A 24,652-nucleotide genomic window follows, 5' to 3' on the forward strand; every position below is an offset into this window, starting at 1 on the left:
TTACTCTTTACCACATTTTAAACTATTCAAAACGTGAAACTTTGAAATCGCGAAGAATGGAATTTTTTTTAGGAGTCATGTGTCATAGTTTTTTCTATTATTATTCTATAAGCTTACGCAAAGTCAATGAAAACTACGTTTGTTGTAAGCTATATTCCAATAACAGTGAAAGTATTCTCAATTTTGATGCCCAAAGGCAAAACACATGTTAGTTGACCTTCATATCCCTCTGATGATGCATAAAAACGCTTTATTAGTAGCTTAGATGCCGTATTGCAGAGTTAAAAAAATGTATATATATATACATGTACATATATATATATATATATATATATATATATATATATATTTGTTTGGGGAAAAAGAAATCCATTATTTTTATATGAACTTCAGGACTTTATTTAACATGCTTCGGATTGTCCGATTTGGGTGAAATATGCGCCGTTTTGTTGTATGATTTGTTGCCATTTTAAAGGTAACTTCAAAATGCCTCTCTCATAGAAGTCCTGGTCTCTATTTGCAAAAAACTCTAGTAGTCGATTTTCACAATCCTCCCTAGATTCCAATTTTTTATCATTAAAGAAATTTTGCAATGCAAGAAAAAGATGATAATCGCTTGGTGCTAAGTCCGGATCGTATGGCGGATGCATTAAAACTTCCCAACCAAGCTCCCGAAGTTTCTGGCGAGTCACTGTAGATGTGTGTGGCCTAGCGTTGTCCTGGTGGAACACGACACCTCTCCTGCTGGCCAATTCTGGCCGTTTCTGGTCAATCGCTATCTTCAAACGGTCCAGTTGTTGACAGTAGAGATCCGAATTTTGCGTTTCGCCATATGGAAGCAACTCATAATAAATAAGCCCCTTCCAGTCCCACCAAATGCATAGCAAAACCTTCCTGGCCGTTTGAGGTGCTTCACCGCTCTTTGACCACGATCGTTTTCGCACAGGGTTATCGTATGTGATCCATTTCTCATCTCCAGTCACCATCCGTTTAAGAAATGGGTCTATCTCATTCCGTTTGGCCAAGGCTTCGCAGATGGAAATTCGATCCATCATGTTTTTTTCTGTTAATTGGTGTGGCACCCAAACATCGAGCTTCTTTTTGAATCCAGCTTTGTGTAAATGGTTTAAAACTGTTTTATGGTGTGATTTTTAGCTCCTCGGCGATGTTACGACTGCTAACATGCCGGTCAATTTCGATCATTTCTCCGAATTTATCGACATTTTCGACGACCGGCCTACCTGTGCGAGGTGCATCTTTAACATCAAATCTACGAAACCAAAATTGCACATAATTGGCTGTTACAGTATCGAAACCATAAACACCATTCACAATTTTAGCCGCCTGGCTTGCATTTTCGCCTTTGTCAAAGAAAAACTGTAAAATGTACCGAATTTTCTCTTTATTCACTTCCATTTTTAACACGCTGCAATGCACAACTGAATGCACCAAACAAAAAACAGCTAAAGAATTTTTTTTACTGCGAAATGTCACCTTTCCAACGAGCATAAATCTGAAATTGTTTGATCGATACTTTACGAGAAATCTATCAGTGCAGCCATCTATCGAAAAAATAATGGATTTCTTTTTCCCCAAACTAATATATATATATATTTTTTTTTTTTGATTATGTCGAAAAGGATGTTGTTTATCCTTTGATATCCACAACGAGCGCTTTGGTAAACTAGTTCTTGTGTTTATTCAAGTTTTCAAAAAGCTAATGTGGTTCTTTCCTTTAGTAGAGTAGTAAAGTGGTATTCTTGCAAAACCGTAGTAGAAAAAGTAGAAAATGTATGTTATGAGCGTGCAGCGTTTGTCTTTACGTCAATGCCTCAATGCAAATGAAATTGCGAGAGCTACTATGCTTTTGTGCATATATACTGTGTAATGTGTACTGTGTGTGGCCCTCAAAACATAGTAAATCTGCATTCAGGCTTTTAAACACCTTTACATATACGCGTTCACTTAAAAAGTGCAATCCATTGGAACCGGCTCTACGAAAAGGGATTTGAGAGTTGAATTGTTTTGAATATGTAGAATATCTTTCTTCGTTTGCAGTTGCATATGTTTATGTGTGTGTGTATGTACAGACATATGTTAATGGTTTTTCGTCTTTTTTCCTTTCGTGTTTTTTTTTTTTTTGTTTTTTTTTGTTTTTTTTTGTTTGCGCACTTACCAATAACGGTCAAATTTGTTGTGAATACGCGCGGTGGATGTGTGGACACTTGACACATGTAGATGCCCGCATCTTCCCATTGGGTGGGGTTTATCAACAGCCGCCAGTTGTTGGGATATTGAAATTTGACTCGTATTCGCGGGTCACTGCTGTAAGTGACATTACCGAATGTTAATAAAGAGACCTTCTCCGCCGTTCGTCTCACCCACATGACCTGAAAATATATATATATTTTTTTAAAAAAAAGTAAATCATACACAAGGCAACGCATACATAAGCCACTGCTGCTACCAGAAGAAAACAAAAAGAAAAAAGAAAACGTGAAAATGAATGAATGATACGTAGTCGATAAGGACCGACAGTCAGTTTGCGCACAAGCGGGTCAGAGGAAATTAAATTGTTTTTTTTTACTTCGCTTTTTTTTTTTGGAATTTCCTCCAAGACTTGTGACATTTTATTAACTTTTCTGCATGTGTGGGTGCGGAATGTTACTTATATTATATATATAAACATACATATATATATATATATATATATATATATGCGAATACGCTCATATAATATGGATTTTGATTCTCTGCCAAAAAGGACAATGATTTTTATGTTCATTCACATACACACACACATTTATATAAAGAAACAACCGACGTTTGCTCCATACATATTTGGTACATGAATATATATGCATGTATGTTAGTATATGTATGCTTGTGTGCATATATGTGCATACATACATATATATATATATATATATATATATATATTTAAAGTAATAAATGACGCGATAAAGCTTAATGTAATACCGCAGGGAGTGGGTTGGAAACTGTCATGTTCAAGGTTCTCAAGTTAATATTTGAAGTTTAAGTTTATTCTTCGGTTTAATTGCAGCACTTTGAACATGAACGCGAAAGTTACCACGCGGCACCAATTTAACGCAAATGCGTATTTTATCGCACCAAGAAATGATGAAAACGGCCAGAGTGTGAATTATGTAATTTTTTTTTTCTTTTTATACGCATGGCCGAAGCACAAGGGGTATATTCATTTTGTCAAAACGTTTGTAACGCCCAGAAGGAAGCTTCAGAGAACATACAGGGTATATATATATATATATTCCTAATTAGCTTCAAATTCTGAATCGATTTAAGAATGTGTGTCTGTCCATCTATCCATCTGGCCAATGTCTTTTGTAAACATACTCCTGGCCGCAAAAATGAAGCTGTCGCTTGTAAACTTGCAAAAGAATTTGAAAAACAGCTAAACATTTCAAAGAATACACCTACAACGCTCACATGTCCGTGTAAAGAGGATAATGAACACTTTTGCTTTACCTCTCTCTTACGCTTTTCTTATCAATTTCAACAGATATGCGATATAAATTTCAACAAAATTATTCTACAAAAATAGGCTGACGGCGATGGGTGCAACAAATTCGGTCACAACCGAATATAATTTTCTTACTTGTTTAACGATAACATCATCATAATTTCCAGTACATTAAAATCCTACAGAAAATGATTATGACTGTGAAAATTCATCGGATAAATTGTGATGCAGTCTTTGGTGATGTAAGAGAAAATTTACGATAAACTGCATCCATACATAAGAGCGTTAAGCTAGGTAAAAATGCATATGCAACAGTGAGCAAAACGTTGAAGGCGACGAGTTATGAATCCTTTGAGAGAACATTCGTTAAAAGTGCTATCGACTTGTCTTTCATAAGAATTATTTTTCTCACATTTTCGTCTCTTTGCCTTGTAAGGGTTTATTTTTTATGAAAACATCTATATGAGCAGGGAATCAAAAGATGATTCCGTACCATCCGAATATACTAAATTTAAATTTACTGCAACGAAATACTATTTTTCAATCCGAAAGGATGTTTATTTAAATTAAGGATTTATACGGGGAATGGCCTTAAAAATGATTCGATACAATCCATTATCAGCCGTGTTCGTCCCTAGGTCAAAACATGCCAGTGTAATAAATTTCATCGAAATATCTCGCAAATTGCGAGGTGAAAATTGAGCTCAAAAATCAGACAGAGAGGCGGGCAAGAGAGCACGAATCATTCTGAATGGAACGACGTAATACAAGCTTAAAAAAAAAAAAAAAAAAAAAACAAACAACTTGATGGTTTTAACCAGATTTAATAAGATGCAAATTATCTGCTTTGAGGATTGAATAGTGAATAAAAATATCATTAAGCATTAGTTAGATTCATTCCTAAATTTTAAGTTTTGCTAGACATATTTTCAAGAATATGCAATAACAAATAAGATATATTCGATCGTGACCGGATCTTTTATATCCATCGCTGTTATCTAAACTTTTGTACTCCATATTATTACGCTCGTGTGGCTTATTTTTTCTATTTTCAGAATAAAAATGGATAACTTTATAGGGTATGTGTGTTGTGCTTTATGAGTAACAAGCAACAAATATGGATTTTGTTGCGTAGGTGTGTGGCCCGTTGTAACAGTATTCTTTGAAAACTTTGGATCATTTGCAAATTCTTCTTCAAGCGATAGCTTCATTTTTGCGGCCCGGAGCATATTTATAGCAGACATTGCACAGATTGACAAGTGGACAGACAGACATGTTCAAATGTATTCAGAATTTGATGCTGGCCAACTAAACACATATAGACTTTCTTTGGTCTCTGAAGCTTTTTTCTGGACAATGTTGTAAATGCTTCGACCAAATGAATATATTCCTCACACCTCGGTGACGGACGCAAAAATAAGCTTAAATCGTTGTGAAAAATGATTCCGAATCGGTCTATATAAGTATGTGGTACATGTATCGCAAGTTGTCCCTAATTTTTTCCCTCCATTTGTAGTAACTTACTACTAACGATCATTAGTATGAGTGATGATTGCTGCTTTCAGATGTTGATGAAATGAAAGTGAAGTGAAATTTTATTGATTTGATCTTAAGTCTTCTGCCCGGTATATTATGCAATTTTGTTGGTATCGCAAAAATCCGAAGTTAAACCTTTCAATTCTTCTTCATTTGCATTTGTTTTAAAATGCTGCGACCTTCTATGTCGCTGTGATGCGAAAATTCGCTGAGGGAAATTAATTTTATATGAAATTTAGATGCAATCCTCTCGCACGCGTACTTAATAAAATTGTTAGTCATTGCGTGAAGTGTATGCATATTACGAAATACTTTTTGCGATCCGCAGCTAAATGACGTGTCGCAAAAGTGTTCAATACGCAATAAATAGGCGACCGAGTATTAATATCTTCTTCAGTTAAAGACGAATCGAATTACGGTAAAAAAAAAAAGAAAACATATGAAATTAGAGGGAGTTGCAGGTAACTTCCCTATGGAAACGTATTAGAAACCGACAGTATTTTAAAAGTTTGAAAAATAATCCCCTTTTATATATATATGTGACATAACTTGTGCTTGAATACTATAAAATAAGATACAATTGGGCCAAGTAAGTACTAAGTAAAGATGTGAGACATGAGGTTTTTTGAATATCTCAAAGTGCTTAAGAACACCAAGAGAAATATGGGTACGGTATCCGCAAAGACTTATTGTAAGGGCATTATGGTGTTGAAGTCGAGACTATTTTGTTGACAATTACGTTTATCTTTCGCACGACAGAGAATTGATGGTTCAAAACGTTTACTTGTCGAAGAGTGAAACCATGATGGTTATCATGAAACTTTTTGTAGAGTGTATTTTCAGGAAAAAGCAAATTTAAATCAACCTCGATTCAAACTTCCAATGGAGGCAAGAAAGTGAGTGTATATATAATATATAGAAATGTTGTTCAGTTGTATAGAGCTAAGGGCGCCATGAATAGGCTGTGGCATGGCTTATGAATTCTACACAATCGGAGTGGTTCTAACGATGTTGGCAGAGTAGAAATTCTTTCATGTTCCTTTGCTTTGGCCCTTTCTTGACCTGTAGGTGTATAAAGGCAATTATAATTAAATTGTATATGAAAATCTACTTTTAAAATTAAAAACTAAAAAATTGATATAATTTACTTGCCAAACTAATGATGATGAAATTAATAAAATGAAAGAATGAAAGTGTTCTTAAGTAAAAAGCTTTTCTCTCTTTCTTAAATTAATAGAACACACAGAAGGTTATGATGCAAGGGCAATTTATCAAAATATTTAACGCACACGAAGTATAGTATGTAGTAAGTGTTCTTGTTGAGATGTTTTTTTTTTTCCTCTGTTTTTTTTTTTTTTTTTTGCATTCAAGCTCAAGAGCCAATAACTTTAAGTAGTTTTTCAAAATATTTTTTGTTGTTTGGGTAATCGATTACAACTCTTGACACATGAACACTAAAAGTTTGCGACTAAATGGCGTTGTTTCTTTTTTATATTATTTTATTTTAGTATTTTTTTTTTTTTTTTTTTTTTTTTTTTTTTTATATTTGTTTTCTTATTATTGTTACACAATCCTATACGAGGTTTATGTGACAAGAAAAATAAAACAAAAAACGCAAGTAAAGTAAAACAAAAACAAATGTTAAACTATGAGAAGAGCAAAAAAGTTTTTCTTTAATTTTACTATGTATATGCATTACGTGTTCTTTAGCAACTCACATTTACACGTGCTTAGATAAATGCGCAGATATAAAGAAATCGCATTTTTAAGTTGTGAAACGCTTAAATCTAGGATGCAATTGAATATAAAAGGCAATGTAGAGCAATAACCTAAATATAGTGCCAGTTTTTTTTTATTTTTTTATTTTTATATAGCTCTTTTTTAAAACGATATTTTGTTTTTAAGTAGATATTCAAGTTGAATGTGAAGCATCACTAATACACGTTGAAATGTAAGTCATGATGTAGCCGCCATCCGAGAATATTGTTTACTTCATCAACAACTATGACTACGGGAGACTTGAATCCTGCGAAATAAATATCTAAGCAAATTACGTTTGCTTCTAATAAGATCTGTTTTTATTTTTCACTCTCTCCCTACAAAAAATGCAATAAGAAAGTAGTTGTGTTCGTGTCGTGTACAATCAATTTTATCTTGAAGTTTTTGTTAATCGTTGTTGTTATCTTAATCATATGATATAAATGCTTTGAATCATGAACTAACCACGCCCAACGATTTCGAACATGAGAGCAGACAAATCAATGTACAAAGCGAATAAAGAATTTGCTTATAATGAAGCAGAAGCCTCTGACTTTATCTATGATTCAATTCAAGGCAAGTAATAAAATTAATATACCGACGTTTTCTGATAGTTTGAATATAAAGAAGATCGTAGTGGATCTAAAAATAATGTTGAATTTCAATCAACTACAAGTTAACGGTTGATTGCTTTCATTTCTATATTCCTTGATTCTTGACTTATACTTGCGGACTTAGTAGCGCCTGTGGGCAAAAGTGATAAATTTGTAGAATGTTTGCAGAAAAACGTATCGCACACTTTAAATTGTCCATATATATACATATATGTACACTATATATACACATATGTACATATATATATATGTATATATATATATAATACGATCAAGAAATATTGAAAGTTTTCTCGTTACCTTATGTGGGCTTTTTATTACAGACAAATGTATAGCATGTGAAGAGATTGCTGAGCTCTGTGTATTTTTTCCATTTTTTTATACCTATCGTCGTAATATGAGAAAGGGGACGAGTGTATTAATTTTCTCGAAACATTTCCAACATTTGCAGAAAAAAAGCTTTAGTTTCTCTATAATACGTAGATATTCTTATAACCTAAGCAATCTATAATCGAAAAGTGTTTGTCTATTCGTCTGTGCGCTTATCCCTTTGTCCCTATGTCCGATCGCGCAATATCTATGGCAAACATTAACGCGGCCTCACCGGTTATCGGTTTCAAACCTGATACAAAAAAACGGAAACATCGTTGCACGCAGTTTAGTATTGAAAATAGGGCTAATCGGTTAGAGGACGCACAAATCACATAACAATACAAACGGAGGACATCTCTGCTTTTACGAATAAAAAATTAGGTATTTTACTCATTATCCATAAATTTTACTGGGATTGTACGACCTCAGCAAAAAATGGTACAAAGTAGCTACGTCCACTTGACATTAATATCGCAGAGCATCGAAATTTTAGCTTCTTTAAGCCAACGGAGGTGGGTGTGAATGATTCGCCCACAGTCGAATGTAAGTTTTTTACTTCCTTTTTATTCTTTTTTTGTTGATTGCATGCGAATCTTCCTAAAATTCCTATAATAAAATATTGAATTGATTGTCTCCCGGCACAAAGAATAGGAACATAATGCATAGGATGGGCGTACTAAAACTTGAGAAACCCTTCTTTAAAAAAAGTAGTAGTAGTAGTAGTAGTAGTAGTAGTAGTAGAAGTAGTAGTACTAGTAGTAGTAATAGATTTTCTTCAAACATAATACAGGGTGTCTCGAAAAAAGTTCTGCACACATTGGGTGATTATAAAAAGCGTATAGACTTGGAAGGATTACAGGTTAAGAGTACAAAATAAAGAAGACATATGGATGTCCACTTTGATGAAAACGTCCCCGATAACGCGAAACAACGGAATCACGAATCGTTCCTTTAGGAATTTCGTTCCGCCTTCAACGGATCGTCTATTGCCGGTTTTGTTAGATAAACGAGAGAGATGCGTCCTCGCAAAAAAAAAAAAAGGAAGAAATCCAGTGAGATGAGGTCTGGAAAGCGCGAGGACCATTCGATAGCATCTCTGCACGCAATCTATCTGTCGCGCAGATTTTCATTGATATAACCTCTCGCATGACTATGATAGTGGGAAGGTGCTCCATCCTGCTGATCATAATAAATCTTTTCATCCTGAAGCTGCTCATGAATATTTATCAATATACAGATGTATATTACAGACCGACAGAAGGCTAGATTCTTTCTCGGAAGTTGAGATGGGCCTTATTAATTTGAATTTGAAAAAACAATGCCTTCCTTTCTTTCACTTCGAGTTTATTTTTTCAAATCGAGTCAAAATAATGTTCGAAGAGTAAGATTTTCATTATTAAGAATAGCTGAACAGGGCCATTGTTCAGTGATATGAAGTGTGTTTTTTTTTTTTATGAATAAAGAGAATCAATTAAATGTGCCAAAGTACATTATCGCTATGCCTTTGCTAAGAACCGTTTGTCGATAATTGTGACGACTAGCTTCATGTATAATAATGTTTGGCTCGTCAAAAAGCAATGCATAATGGATTATACTGTGATAACTGAAGAATGCTTACAGTCGCACTATTTCTTGATCGATGATCCCCTTATTCAATGTATTAAAGATTTCTCGGCAATTTCTATATAAAAAGCAAATTTTGGTTTCTAGTTATAAAATGTATTGAATGCAATTTCTTGCATATATAGTTTTTTTTTTTTTTTGCTTTTGCTTTTCCTTTTTGGGATATCGTTTATGTTAAAATGAAGAGTGTCATCACCACTAAGCAGTTTTACACTCATATATATAGTAACCGTGGCAGATGATTATAATGATTTCGCGCTGCAAGCACTGAACTTACTTCATTATGAAAAGTGCTAAAGGAAATTACACAACGAATACATTTAGTTAAACGTTACGGCTCATTGTCAATGTCTTAGAGAGAAAATTTGTTGTTGTTGTTGTTGTTTTTTTTTTTTTTTAATCTTCGATGTAAAGAAAAGAAAAACAAGTTGGTTCGTGTTAACGTGTGCTCAGAGAGTATATGAAGTGTGATTGTAAGAAAGAGGAGACACGGTCGTTTGACAATTTAAGATGACTTGTCAAGAGTTTTTGCTTGGGAATGAGTTCCAAGCACACTCGCTGCATTAAATAGGAAGAAAGGGAAGTAATTATTTTGCGTAAGACGTTGATATGAAGATTACACGAGAGTAGGTCAACTGTAAATAAGCAATCGTTTCACTAAGAAATTATCAGCGATGTGATACATGTTATTTTACATGCATTCCTATGAAAATATATTCAAGGCATTAGAACTTTTGAAGTTGTATGAGTTATATGAGAAAGATGGTAACGACTTGTAATGTATATTGCGTTGGCTAGTTGAGTTAAAACAGCGCTTTGTCCGCACATACATTTATATAATGCATGTTGTATATACATATATATATATAGATATATATGGGTGTATCTGTCTGTCGGTTTTTATATATATTTATAAATGCTTATGTATATGCACTAGAAATATGTATTATGTATATACGTATGTATATATACATATGTGTACATAGGCATGTATAACTGGCAGTTAGGCGCTTGGAAGGAAGTAAGTAAACTATGCTCACTGTTTGCCACGAGGAACGGGTAAGCTTTTATACAAATTGAAATTGCCTGTTGGGGAATTTTACAAAACAAGGAACTGCGTTAATGGATTTTTAGTTGCATACTTGTTTATGCGACTGCTGTTATTGCTGCCATTTTAGCTCTTTATGTATTTATGCGCCGCTGTTCTTATGGCTTTTGACTTTCTTTAGAGGAAACATTTTGTTATTTATGAATTCAAAAATCAAGTCTAGCTGCTGTTTTCCTTTTATCCTGCTTGCATGTCTTTCATATAATTCTGTAGATTACATATACTCGTTGTCGTTGCTATTGTTGCTGCTGTTATTGTTATTGTTATTATTGTTGTACTTAACATTTTTTAAACATCCAAACTCCCATAACTATGCAGTTAGATAGATAGATAGATACATATACGGGCTTATCTTATGCATGCACTTACCGTTTTATCCTTTAACATGCCAACGCGACAATTTAGTATGGCTTCCGTGAATAGATGTGCTGTTGTTATGATGTTATCACCTGAAGACGTTGAATTGAGTGGCTCCTCAAAAAACGGCCCCCAGTGGTGCTCATGGTGATGCCTGTTATTGTTGCGAAATATTCGCGGCAATTCGGTAGTTGTCGTCGTCGACGATAACGATGCTGTTGATAATGGGCTTTTTCCAAAATTGCTATTATTGACAGCATCTGTACGGTAAGGTAAGGTAAACGAGGACAAAATGAATGAACGGAACATAATAACAAATTATTTTTAAAATGCTTATTGCCCAAATATTGTAACAACAATGATGGCACACACATATACTTCCGCCCAACAAAACTAAAACTTTTGCCGTTAAGTTAAGAAAAAATTCTTAGTCCACTGCCACATTACCTTTTATTGCATTTGTCGCCTTTCAACTCTTGATAAACTTTTCAATTGACTATTCTATGGGTTTTTTATTTTTTTTATTTTTTTTAAACCACAGTTCAAAGTGCCATTTTCGTTATGCTATGCAATCAAGATTTATTATAAGGCAACTTAGCTTCACATTTTATCGTCTCTGAGCATTCGTAAGGATAAAAGCGCTTATTATAGTAATGAGATCTGTCCATGAATTACGATTGTTTATCGCATTAAATTATCAACTTTTCATTTTTAATAATCATATGCAAGTATAAGAGTATTTTACGAATAGTATCGTAGACCATAGTGATGCAGCGTCAAAAAAAACTCACAAGTTTTGTGTGTAATTAAACGATAATTGACATAAACTTTACTCACATTTATTACGGATTTTTTTTTAATTTTTCCAATAACTTGATGGTAAACATCTTACTTGTTTATCCTGATTTCGTGGTAGTAAGCTTCCACTTTGTAGCTTTATGATTATCGGCCCTAACTGGGCATCTATTTTAATGCATATCAGTTTTTATTTTCTTTTCTTCTCTTCTCTTATTCCTTACTTTCTTTTTTCTTTCTTTTCACTTTATTTATTTACTTTGGCTTTTCCGTTTTTCAAATGAACAAAAATGCTAAGAAAATTATATTCGACTGTGACTGTGAATCGTTATTTTGAAAAAAAAGATAAAAAAAAAAAAAAAACAAAGAAAGCAAAAAACTAAATTTCTTTACTCTATATTAATATTAGGTGGGCGTGGCTAATTTTTTAAATATTTTTGACACAAAAAGTGAAAGTGTGTCCATTACAGTTTTTAAGTAACGAGCGAAGAATACGAAAAGCAATGGTGTTCTCACTTTATTGTCATTGTAGACGAATCTTTCGGCCGGTTTGGCCCATTATCAACCAATGGTCGGAATAGTGTTTACCACAGACACTACACAGTTTGGCAGACAGACAGACAGACAGACAGACAGACAGACAGGCGGACATTTTTTGGTGGATGTCCAATTTCACGCTGGTAAAGAAAGTTCGTTCTGGACGTTCAAAAGATTCTGACAAAAAAAGTGCAAAGGCGTTAAAACATCACCCATAGAATAAATCACAACTGATTTATTTGCTGGGGCATGAGCAAAAAAACAACTTCTTCTTTTCTTCCTTTGGGTAATGATGGTATTCCCAAGTTGCGGGGAGTTGCGGACGTGCCCGTCAACCGATTTGACCCATTTTCTATACCAACCCTATGTACAAGAATGACCGAAAGTATGGAAGTTTATGTAGTTTATTGTTAACATAAATATTGTGCCGGTTAGGGGTCTCGCTTACCAACGCTGTGCTAAGCACCAACTTGAAGGACATTATTTGTGTTGTTTATATATGAGATTGTTTAACGAAGAGAAGTTTGATAGACAAACGAGGGTGGATTTGTTTTTTCTTTTTCTTTAACAGTGTAATGAAATGTTTGGTGTAACTGTGAATACGAAATATTGAAATGAAAGCGTAACTGTGTTGAGTGCATAAATGCGATTATGTGCGGAGTGACTTTGGAAGCGTATATTGGTCGCTCAAACAAGTCAGTTGATTGCTTAACTTCGTGCTTTTTTTGACCAGAATTCAACTATAATTTCATCACATTTCAAATGAATTTTTTTAAGTCAAATGTATACCGTTCTGATCGAGTTTCGAACTATTTTTTAGTTGGAAAGCTGAGTCAAGCATCTCTAATAGGCCCCATTTTGAAATCAGCTTTTACACAGTTAAAAGATGGCAGTCCGATTAGTTAAGGTCGAGCCTATGCTCAAGTCAGTGCAGCGCATTGCGGTAACTTTTCATTGAACGATAATTTCTTTAATTCCCGAATGTTCAGAATGTTAAAGTTAAAAAAAAGAAAAAAAAAAAAAAAAAATTATAGGCGTTTAAAGTTTCATCTTAAGCTTTACATTAGCTTTTTAAATTAATTTCCGTGCATTCAGCTTAAGTGCATCTTAAGTGCAAAACGCAGAATGACTTAAGATTGGCATAGTTCTCACAATACCAATCGATACAGAATTATTTTGCAAGCCAATGTAAGGATATGCATACGTTTATCCCTCTTACATATACATGTAAATGTGTTATTGCGTTCAACCTTTACATATGTATCGTGATTTTTCGAAATATTTTCGTTATATTCGGTTCGCTGATTCGCTTTACTGAAACCAATAACCCCATTGCAAATAAAATATGAATTGAATCACATATGCCGATGTGGATATATAAATAAAAGCAATTCCAATTTTAATATCTTCCGTCAAAAATTTGGTGATATTTGTGGTATGAGCGTAGAGAATTTGATTTGGATGAGAACACTTTTTGTTAACTTTCGCCCTTGTATGGCGGCACGATCTAATTTTCTGTAGTTTATAATGAAAATTGGTCAACAAAAGTTAAATTGGACTAAATTGGTTTATTTTTCGTATCACTCTTCGTCATTTTTCTCGCGGCAACTAGTGTCTCATTATGCGGTAACTATTATCTTCATAACAACTGAGTGTTCGCACTCGGTGCGGCATCGGGCACTGTGGAGTTAAGCTTTCACGGCATGTATCCATGTAAAACATCTAGAGCCATCTCCATGCTAAGCAAGGCTTCTCATAAAAAGTAACCCTCTTTATGGCAACAAGGTAAAGTTGTTAGAATTTTATGATCATAAAAATGATTTAATAAAAAAATTTCCTTTCGTAAACTTGGACCGCATTGGAGCATTTTCCATGCAACGGTTTTTGTGATGTATCGAGTGAACTTTCATTTTTATTATTTTCTCACTAGCGTGAAGTTAGCCCACGGTACGCGTTCCACATTTTTGCCTTTGGTAAAAGATGAGCTGTCTTCACACCTCTTTCCCACGCTACCTATGCTAGGGTAACTGATAATTGAACGATATTGAAAGAAATATATAAAAAGAGTGAGAAAGAGTGAAGAGGGACCCATCTCTATCCTGACAATTAATTTAATTTCTTGCTATTCTATGTATATGGGAAGTGTATAAAAATTTTAAATTTTATTGTAATTTAAAGCAAAGGTATATTTGCGTTATTAGTGATTCCATAGCCATAAATTTAAAAGTGAATATAAATATGATATAAATTTTAACTTATTTACACTTTAAATATAAATACGTGTTCTATTTATTTATTCATTTTTTTTTTTTTTCTTCCTAATATTTATTAATGTATGGTGTTCTTCGCTCCCGCCTCTAATAGACTGAATAATATATTACTCTATCCTTAGCTGTATAGTAAATGATAGAGATATGTTTTTGTTTTCTATTTACTGTGTAGCTCACAGTTCAAAGAAGGGGAAAAAATATTTAAAAAAAAAAATCAAGTAAGATAGACCAATAAATTCAATAGATTTCAAGAATTATTTCATTTTAATACTAAAATATTTAAAATTTCTCTCCCTTCTCTTCGCTTTATTGCCAACATCAGTGAAGGGCGTTAGATGGGGGAAAAAAAAAAAGAAAGAAAAAAAACACCAAGCATTTGATAACAAAAGGAAGCACAGTTATGAATGGTTTCACTTTTCTTTCTTTTGTTAATGCAAAGAAATTTGAAAAAGAGTTTCATTCATGAAATGCGTTAAGGTTTTCCGCCAACAATTCTGAATGCTGGAAATTTTATAAAGTGCGGTTTTCTTTTGAAGGATAATGTATAATCGTTAAAGCAGAAGAAGAAGAAGAAGACAAAAAAGAAAGTAAATAAATAAAATAAACTGGAAAACCAAAAAAAAAAAAAAAAAAAAAAATTGGAGGAGAAAATATCTTTCTGTCAATATTATATTGGCACAGATTCTTTAAAATGAGTTAAAGGATACCCACTGGATATCAGTTTCTCGTTCGACTTAACAACGATTTGAAAATTTAAGTGACGACGACTTTTAGCGATAGCCGCAAAATGATGGCGAGCCGCCTTACTTACTTCTCTTACTTCTAACCATATATGTTATTAAAAATAACAATTTTTGAACACTTGGCAGCTCGCCGATAGAAAATTCGAAATTTGTTTAGCATGAATGAAAAGCCCTCCCTCCATCATTCTAAAAGGATTTTCGTGCAAAAAAAAAAAAAAAAAAAATTGGCTGATGATGTAAAAATATGCCTTTCCTCTTTAACTCGATTAGTAATGCAAAGGTTCTTCAGTACGCGTTAAATAATTTGAACTTGTAGTGTGTAAATTAAATGGTATGGTGTTCTAATCTAATCATATTTACATCCTACAGTTAAGCAAGTCCGTACTTCAAATATTCGAAACCACTTCTTCTAAGAATATTCTTTATCCATTTTCGTGTCAATAAAGACAAATTTCAACTTTTCAAAAATTATATCCCAATTCCATGTCATGGCTTACTTTCTATGAGAACGCTGGTATGGAGAGGAGTCCGAAAAATAAATTTACGCCGTCCAAACTTATCACAATGAATTCGTATGACAAACCATTGTTCTTTTATCAATCACCATAAAATACAATGTATTCGAACAATGTATTTGACATAAGAAAGCTTGTATTCTGTAAGAACGTTTGTATGGAAGGCAATTGAAGACGTGTGCCATTCTATATACATATTTTCAGCTTTTCAGCTATTTACACAATTTTCTTCTATACATACAATTGTTTAGTAATCGGGCGACGTCATATTTAAAAATTCAAGTGAAAGCCATTTCTCGAGTTATAATTGTTGTGAGAAGTAAAACAAGTATAAACAGTATAGTCGACCACGGCCCGGTTTACTGTTATTTATATAACGACTTTTCAAAATAAAGCGTTAGAAGGGAGGCACTCGAAAAAGTCGTCCGATCCGAACCATTTGCCATAGTGTTCTTCCCTGGGCCAAAAGAGTTTAATGTAGCAAATTTCGTCAAAAGATCTCAAAAAATGCGGCCCGTAGGTAAGACAAAAAAAAAAAAAAAAGACGAGCAGACAATATTAGATCGATCGCTATAATACCTCCAATTCTTCTGGGGGTTACACACATGTGCACAAACTTAATTCGCCCTTATGCCACAAGTGACGCAGGGTATAAAAACCGACATGTTTCACTAGAGAACAATGTGGCATTGCAAAGCTGTAGACGAAATTTCGAGTCAATTGATTAAGGGCCAAGGTATCGGTAACGGTGAGACGAAGGAGATGCTATAAAAAAGAAAATGTTTTGTTTTTGAGAGCACTTTTATACCATCTGCAAGGAAGCGTCAGACATCCGACAATGTATATACATTCTTGATCAGCATCAAATTCGGAATCGATTTAAGCAAGTCCGTCTGCGTAATGTCTGTTGTAGACATTCTCTTGTTCGCAAAAATAAGGCTATCGACTTCAAATATGACAGAAATATTGGAAGTTGTTGTACGCAGGCTGGTGTTGAAAATGCGTCAAATTGATGGAACGACTCGCCTACTATGCTACGTAAAGTGAGAACATCTCTGTGTTTTAAAGAGAATCAAAAATTGATTTTTTGCTCATTACTCAAAAACTGTAGCAAATGAATCCACAATAATTTGAGCGTATATTCCATGGACGAGGCTATAGCATATCTGTAAAAATGGAAAAAGTCGACTAATATAATAGGGCATGAAAGTTTAGATCGTGTCCTATTGTTTAGGATCGCGGTGATGGATATAAAAGATTCGGTCACGGCCGAACATAATTGTCTTACCTGTTATTTTTTTGTGGTTTTTTGCGGATAATATTATAATCTTCCTTTAGACATTTCTACTTGGAAATGTCCACGATTGTATCATAAAAAAAAAACTGTTCACATTTTAACAATTATCTAAATTCTTTTTTCTAAAGATTTGCCTTTGCTTACTTCTGCTTCATGCAGACACGAGTAACTTGATAGATAAAGATCAGTAATATGAGGACAAGGAGACAATGGAAAGTTCTGGAAAGAAAAGGTCGAATTCATATAAAGATTTCCCAAGTCTTCTCTGCGTTGCTTTAGTCACTGCACTAGACCGTATCTGTATCTTGCGGGGATATATGAGATCAAAAAAAGCAAACTTTATCGGTTTGTTTGTTTTGATCAGACATTTGGGCAGATGTGCGTGGAAGGCTATCGTTTTAAAGGCTGAACAGAGTTCGGCGAAAAATCGCTTTGGGGGAAACCATATTTATAGTTTCTAAAATTTCTTAACTTTCGTAGAGATTCATTTATAAAATTTATTTATTTATTTATTTTTTTTGTTAAACTGGATATGTCTCCCACTCCAGCAAAAACGCATAAAATAAGAAAAAGTTGCTTTTTTTTCGCAGCAACATGTTTCTTAACCATGTTGCCTGTAACATAAGGATGGCAACACTTTTTAGAAAACATGTACACATACACATATGTGCAGTTATAAACAATTTACACATACATCATCTTACGTTGACTTAGTTAAGTCTTAATTATAAATAAACAGAAAAACTTTCAACTTTTGAGAACAAATCCAAATTGCCTCCACGTTGAAGGCTGTGGGGTAGCTAAGCACTCAGATATATTACTCTACTTACAATTCCAGTCTAAGTGAACACAGACTGTTGTTACTTGTCCCTTGCTCAAACAATTGAAGCGATCATCTGCTAGCAATGGTTGATCCAAGCCAAGAACCAAGAGGAACGTTGACCTACTGAACGATATTAACCCAAAACAAAGGTCCAATGTCGTAAAAGGTAATGATGACCTGTTAACAAATGTTTGCCAATATCCCAAAAGGTGAGAGGGTGACCAAATTGCAAGATTCGAACCGAAAACAAATTTCTAACATCATAATCCCCAGTGATGATGATCTACATACAAGTATTGACTAAAAATAGACATCTCAAAGGAGGGATTTGATGTTGAAAATAAAATTTGCAAGGCTTAATATGCAAGAACAAGTCCGTTCACGACAGTACCACAGCAAGTAGTTGAGCGATGATAACGAATAAGCAGATACGCTGTCAAGGTCAGTGTAGCGTTTGTGAAGGGTGTAAAAGTTGTTTTGTAATTAATGAAAGTCCTTATGACTGGAACCCAAATCGTTAAATTCACTTGAATTTTAATTCAATTTTAATGCAGTGCACAGTATACATCAACTCACCTGTGTATGTCCAGTGAGTCCTAGAGTAAGTAAATTCAAGTGGAAACTTGCTTCTGCTTGTGGTTTTCACATTCTTGAATGATGATGTAGCACCTGACGGTGCTGCCAAAGCTGCTGTCAATCTGTAATTGTTAACATGTTGAGATGAGCTGCTGCTTTTTGATATACTGTTGCCAGTTGAGGTGGATATATGATAAGAATTTGAAGGATTAACGTTAAAGTTACTATTGCTGCTAATGCTTTTGCTTCTGTTGTTCATAAACGATGAAGATCTTCTCTCAGAAGAGCTTGCAGTTGTCCTTGTTGCTGTTGTATACGCAGAATACGCCTCCGTTGAAGTCGACAATGCTGCTAGCGGCGACAACGGTAACACCAACGATGATGATGATAATTTCGCTGCTGGTGGAAATGATGATGACAATAAAGACATTCTTGTATTTTCAACTCGCTCATATGAGGCCGACGGTCTAGAGGATGATACCAATGGTGGTGATACCAACAGTGTAGATGTGTTACGCGTCGAAACGAAAGCATTGAATCGAAAATTTACTGCTGTTGTTGCTGTTGCTGTTGCTGTTGGTGTTTCTGATGCGACGGCTGTTCCCGTTGTTTTTGTAACTACAGCTGTAACAATATTAAAAAAAAAAAACTCATTAATCTATAGATCAACAAAAAAAAAGAAAAAAAAAATGCTTAGCTTATTTTAACGTTGTTGTCTCTTCTAGGGCGTAAATATATTGTGCGGTTCCGAAAGTAAAATATAAATAAAACCCATTTCTGATTAAGATTTGGATCAAATTTTCTTTTCAATATATCGTTTGGAGCTCGCCATTATTTGCGGAATCAAACACATACATGGTTGAACGGCATACGGACATTGCTAAAACTTATTACGAAAACAATGAACCCACAGCCACGTTTCGTGCCTACGAGACGAAGCCCATATCTAGTGAAATGACTTAAGTTTGGTGTAAAGAAAATGAGTTAGGCAGACGAGCGTAGCCTGGTGCTTGCATGTCCAGTCGGTAAAGGGCAAAGTAGTTATCAAAGTAAACTCTGCCACACTGAAATTTGAACCCATGCACACGGTTGCCACCTACTCGACCTGCATTAGGTTCTTGAGTCTTCCTTAGGTTCTGTTCATCCGTTCATCTTTCGTTTAATAACTTTCTTGCTTAGAACTTGGCGTATGAAAAAGCTTTCTCGCGACATTTGCATTTACTCCTTCTGATCCATCAAATTAAATAAGTTTGTCTTCTTGGTAGTATTTTTGTAACTTTATTAAAAAAATGATGATTTCTAAATCAGTAAATAATCTCTACACATGTAGTTACTCTACTTGTTAGAAAAGACTATGGAATGGAGAATGAGAATGAGCAGCAAGGAATGAAGACATAAATAGGCTGAAAAGAATTGTGTAAAAAACGATTCAAATTTTTTATTTGTAAGATTGCGTGTGTTTTTATTTTGCCAGAAAGTGGGCGAAACAATTAAGTGATTGAAGATTCGTTGAAGGACGCTTTTAATTACATATCGTATATGGGGCCCCTTTCAACAAAACGCATCACTTTAAAGTTTGCGGCATTTTTCAACGGTCAACATACGATTGTTATCGCGTTGACATTTGATAAACAAACACTAGGAGCATATCGGACACATTCGCTGTAAATTCGCTAATCGGGTGCAGAAAATGCATTGAATGAGATCATGATTTTTTAAACGAAATTAATTTCGCAAGTAATGGCCCCACTCTAGATGCATAAACCAGGAAATTTGTCACATGTTTCGCTCATGAAACCCAAAAGAAATAAACGAATATGCTCTGCAATCACCAGAAGTGACAGTTTAATGCGGTCTTTAGGCTGCCGGTGTAAGAGGATAATTTCGGTTTTCTAAAAAATGTTACTTGTTCCAGTATTACGGTGAAAGGATGTGTTGCTGAATAGCGCTAACTGCATCTTTTTTTTTTTTTTCTCTTTTACCTTTAATTGATGCATGTTTATTCTTACCAGGACGGCATCTGTGGTCGTTTAGCTCGCAGAACAATGACCTCATTACGAGATGGTTTTAAAGCGATACACCCTTTTGAAACATCCTCAATGTTATTAGCAACATACGGAAAATCACAAATTTGAAAATCATCGCAAAAATAAATACGTCATCGGTAAGATTCATATTACGAAGGAATGAATTTAAATGAATGAATCTCAGTTATGGATTTGAAATTTAATGCCAGTTATTATTATTGGATAAATGTTCGGAATCGCTTTTTGCTATAAAATGATTTGTTTGTTGAAGTTAAGATAAGCATACGTTTATCTTTTATCGGAAAAAGTTGCAGTAATTGAAATAAGATGTCTCCCCACTACGCTTATGTATAAGTGAAGCATTAGTTTTTTTATAGATTCAGGATCAAAAAATATTAAGTTTTTTGGTCGACTTTTTGTCCGCTTTCGCTTTCGAATCGTCAGTGATGTAGCACTTAATAGTTACCCGAAAAAGCTTACATACGATATTCGATTATATGATAAAGCGAAAAGCAATTCATTCATATTGCAGCAAATGCCGCGTTATAATTCAAATCATACTTTTAGGCGATTTGTCAGCACTCTCTGTATAAGCCAATCGACACTGACAATGAGAATTGGGAGTGTAATGAATTCTTTTTCCTCTTCATTGCTGTATAAGTTTCAATCTGGGAGGTTTTCAATTGATTCAATTGATTCTATCTATTAACAAATTATTTACACTTTCGGCATTATACATAAAGACATGGAGAATGGATATGTCAGAGCCGCAAAATGAAAGAATTAACTCAACAAAGCCAAATAGCGGGTAAAGTGATGGATAACGCGCCCAAGCTTAATACACGAGGAAATATGGCATTATTTTCAAATTATGTATAATGGATTTAATTAATTTAATTAATTAGACTACACACACTAACACAAATCCAAATAGGGTTTCTTTTCCTTTTTCTTCTTTCTTATTTTTTTTTTTTGTTTTTTTTGTTTTAAATCACAATTTAGCGATACAAAGCCGGATAAATGAATTTAATCATAAAAGTAGGCAACAAAAATGAAACAACAATGAACAGTGCGCACTCATCGTAATTACGAATTCAAACAAATACAAAGGCAAACAAAAATAAACCAGGGGATAAGTAATATATTTTCGCCAAATGAGTCAAAATTTAAACGATATTTATCTGGCATGGATAGTTAAGCATAATGAGAGGCAGATGTTAATTCAGTTGAATGATGAGTGGGTGTAAAGCTTATGTTAGTCCGTACAAAACTAGCTTTTAAAAAAAGTATTAATTAAATTTTTACCAAACTGTGTTCAAATGCTCTCAAAATCTCTTTGGCGTAAGTAAATTATAATAATAGCCAGAGAAATAAATGAAAAGACAAAAGTCTTAAAGCACTAGCACGAAAGGGCTATAGGTTCAACTGAAAATTTTAACGCACTTGATGTTCAAATCCGCGACTATTGAGTTGTTAGTCGATATCGTTTGTCCCCTCAAGTGCCTGATAATAATAACACATCTTGATCAAGTCAAAAACTTTTAGTCTTGAACTGACTTTAATAGTACATACAACAGTCTAACTCAGATAATCTCTCAGACAGTGTCTCTTAATCGTTTAAAGCAAAGCTTCCAAAGGTATTTGCATTTTAACAGTCGGCTTCTTTTGCTAAGAAGACAAAAGCTCTGCCTTTTAGCCGAGAATAACTGTCGAAGGTGACATTGAACTTATTATCTCAAATATTTTCACATCCTGGGACAACTGCTGCTTCTTTTAATCACACAGTTTACAGGTCTGCATTATGTCCTCTTATAATTAACATTTTACTTGATATTAAAAATTCATTAATTCATTGAAATGATAATAAAAGAAAAAATGACTGTCTGTCAGAGTAAGCATTATATGCAGCTCCAGTTCATCTTAATTCTTGAAGTGAAGAATAAATGAATTGATAACAAGGTTGATAACATTTTATGGTAAATTTTGAAGTAATTAAATGGAGGCATCGATTAAAAGACGTACACCGCCCGTGATCTTCACTATTTTATCGGTTGTTCAATGCATACGTTACAAACAATTGGCGAACTTATTATGCCCCTTAAGGAGACATATATCATATAAACAAGAAACGATAGACAAACTTCAAATGTTCACTTGTCCTTGCATAAACATACGCACACACACACATATATTTATTTATTTATTTATTTTTTTTGTAGAGAATTCATATGAAAATGTAAACTTTGTAATAAACTTAGCATTAGTTTTAATAATGTATGAAAACTCATACACACACGTATGTATGTATATATGCACATGTGTTGAAATGAACTATTTATTGCAAAAACTTTCAGAATAATATATTAAACGCTAAACTAAAATATATGCAAAGTTTTGTTAAAATACGTAAATGTATCTAACGTTCTTTGGCTCCGAGTCTCGTTCTATTCGTACAATGTTTGTAAATGAACAAATACGTGTACATGTGCATTTAATCTAAGGTTGCGTACCTGTAAAACATCAATTTAAATAATTTGTTATTCATGGATGGAAATACTTATATATCTGGCTTTAGTGGGTCACAAACACACAAATTCCTTAATCTAACTCTTTGTAGAAAATAAACAAAACATTGATGTATAGTTAGTTATCTGCATGTGTTAGTGAATAAAAAAAGGTTTAAAGTGAAAGCAAATGCATCGAAAACATGTCGGAATAGTTGGAGCGTACGAATACGTGAAATATTGAGCCCTGTTTATATCACTTGACTTGTGGAACTGAATTGGCGCCTGTTCATGCTTGTTCAAGCCATTCATTTAAAATGATTGTCAACTTCTATCGTTTTGCTAAGTGGCTAAGTCTTTAAATGCCCTTTCAAAAGGGCACAGGAAAATCGAAGGGAATCTTAAAAACTTTTCATCTGCTTTCATAATATTCCGGGATAATTATGCAACAAGGTCGACCCATGAAAATGAAAGAATGAACTTAATTGACTTATGTGTAATAATCCACATATCAAATAAAGACCAAAATCCTGACCGCCTTAACGTCTCGTAATGTTAACGGGAGAAGCAAGGGTTCGTATTCTTTTGCATTTGTACATTTAAAAGAGCCTGAAAAAAAAAAGAGAGAGAGAGAGAGAGAAAGAGAGATGAAAAACAATTGATTTGGCAATGTTCCAAAGAGTATGTGAAGTTAATCTAAAATTTTTTACCACGCAATTTTAATAAAGCATTTAAACTGCTCTCCTTAACTAAGTTGTCTTTTTTCTTTTCTCATCTTAATTAAAATGTACTTTTTCTCATCTAGATTATATTCTACATAAGAACAACAACTTGCCTTAATGACCTCCTCATTTCTACTTTATATGAAACATTTTAGATTTTTAATGATGCGAATAATTGATTGAAACTGGAGGCTTTACTAAATTATTCTATTTAGATAAACAATAAAAGCAAGTCAAAGTGTTAGCATCAGCCAAGATCGACCCCTAATTACGCTACAACAATTCCCTTAATACACTTTTTCGCTTATCTAAAATACCAAAATGGATATGTTTTTCGCCCTTATAAAGATTTATTTGTCAAAAAAATCCTTGCACGAGACTGGGCTCAACTCAAGAGCTTATATCGTCCAAAGGCAAGTAGTAAAGATAATCATTGTTATAAAAAAACATTCTTATGCTTCACGTATCAACATAATAATTACTGTTTTCCTTATAGTGCTTAACTTTTCGCGATGTTTCGCGTAAATTGTGAAGAGGTTCCAAATATTAGAGACTTACGCTGTGCAACCTTAACACAGTAAAATTGCTTACACTCTTGTGCATAAATTTTAACTATAAAAATAATTACAAGAAGACTCTGTTACCATACAGAGTCGCAATTTTTGCGCGAAAGTTTATGGAGGAGATGTTTCAATAAATGATTTTATTCCATCTAAATTTTTGGTTCGATTTATTGCGTTGGCGCGAAAGCTTTGCCGTATTTCAAATAAAATATTTGAGCAGTTGAACGGTGGATGCCGAGTTGTTCTGTAATTACAAAACGCACAGAGTACTTTTTTTTTTTAAACTAATATTTCCAGAACAGAAAGTTTAGGAAAGAATCGTTCGCAGTTCCGAACATTCACAACTTCACTTGGCAACGTGTCATAAAAATTTTCACGAGCAATCGATGCGTCGCTTCCTTTCTGGCGCT

At 33.9% G+C, this 24,652-nt stretch overlaps 1 protein-coding gene across 1 annotated transcript in view; it reads right to left on the reverse strand.

Annotated features, from left to right (window-relative positions):
- LOC119639604 overlaps nt 1-24,652 on the reverse strand; it is a 47,320-nt gene that overhangs the window by 21,765 nt on the left and 903 nt on the right. The window contains exons 2-4 of the mRNA XM_038037088.1: nt 18,427-19,050; nt 10,883-11,130; nt 2,177-2,390 (exon numbers count right to left, since the gene is read on the reverse strand). Coding sequence (XP_037893016.1) covers nt 2,177-2,390; nt 10,883-11,130; nt 18,427-19,050 — 1,086 coding nt within the window. The remainder of the gene's footprint in view (nt 1-2,176; nt 2,391-10,882; nt 11,131-18,426; nt 19,051-24,652) is intronic.

This window comes from Glossina fuscipes, unplaced genomic scaffold (assembly GCF_014805625.2).
Source record: "Glossina fuscipes isolate IAEA_lab_2018 unplaced genomic scaffold, Yale_Gfus_2 0, whole genome shotgun sequence".
In the NCBI taxonomy this organism is placed as follows: domain Eukaryota; kingdom Metazoa; phylum Arthropoda; class Insecta; order Diptera; family Glossinidae; genus Glossina; species Glossina fuscipes.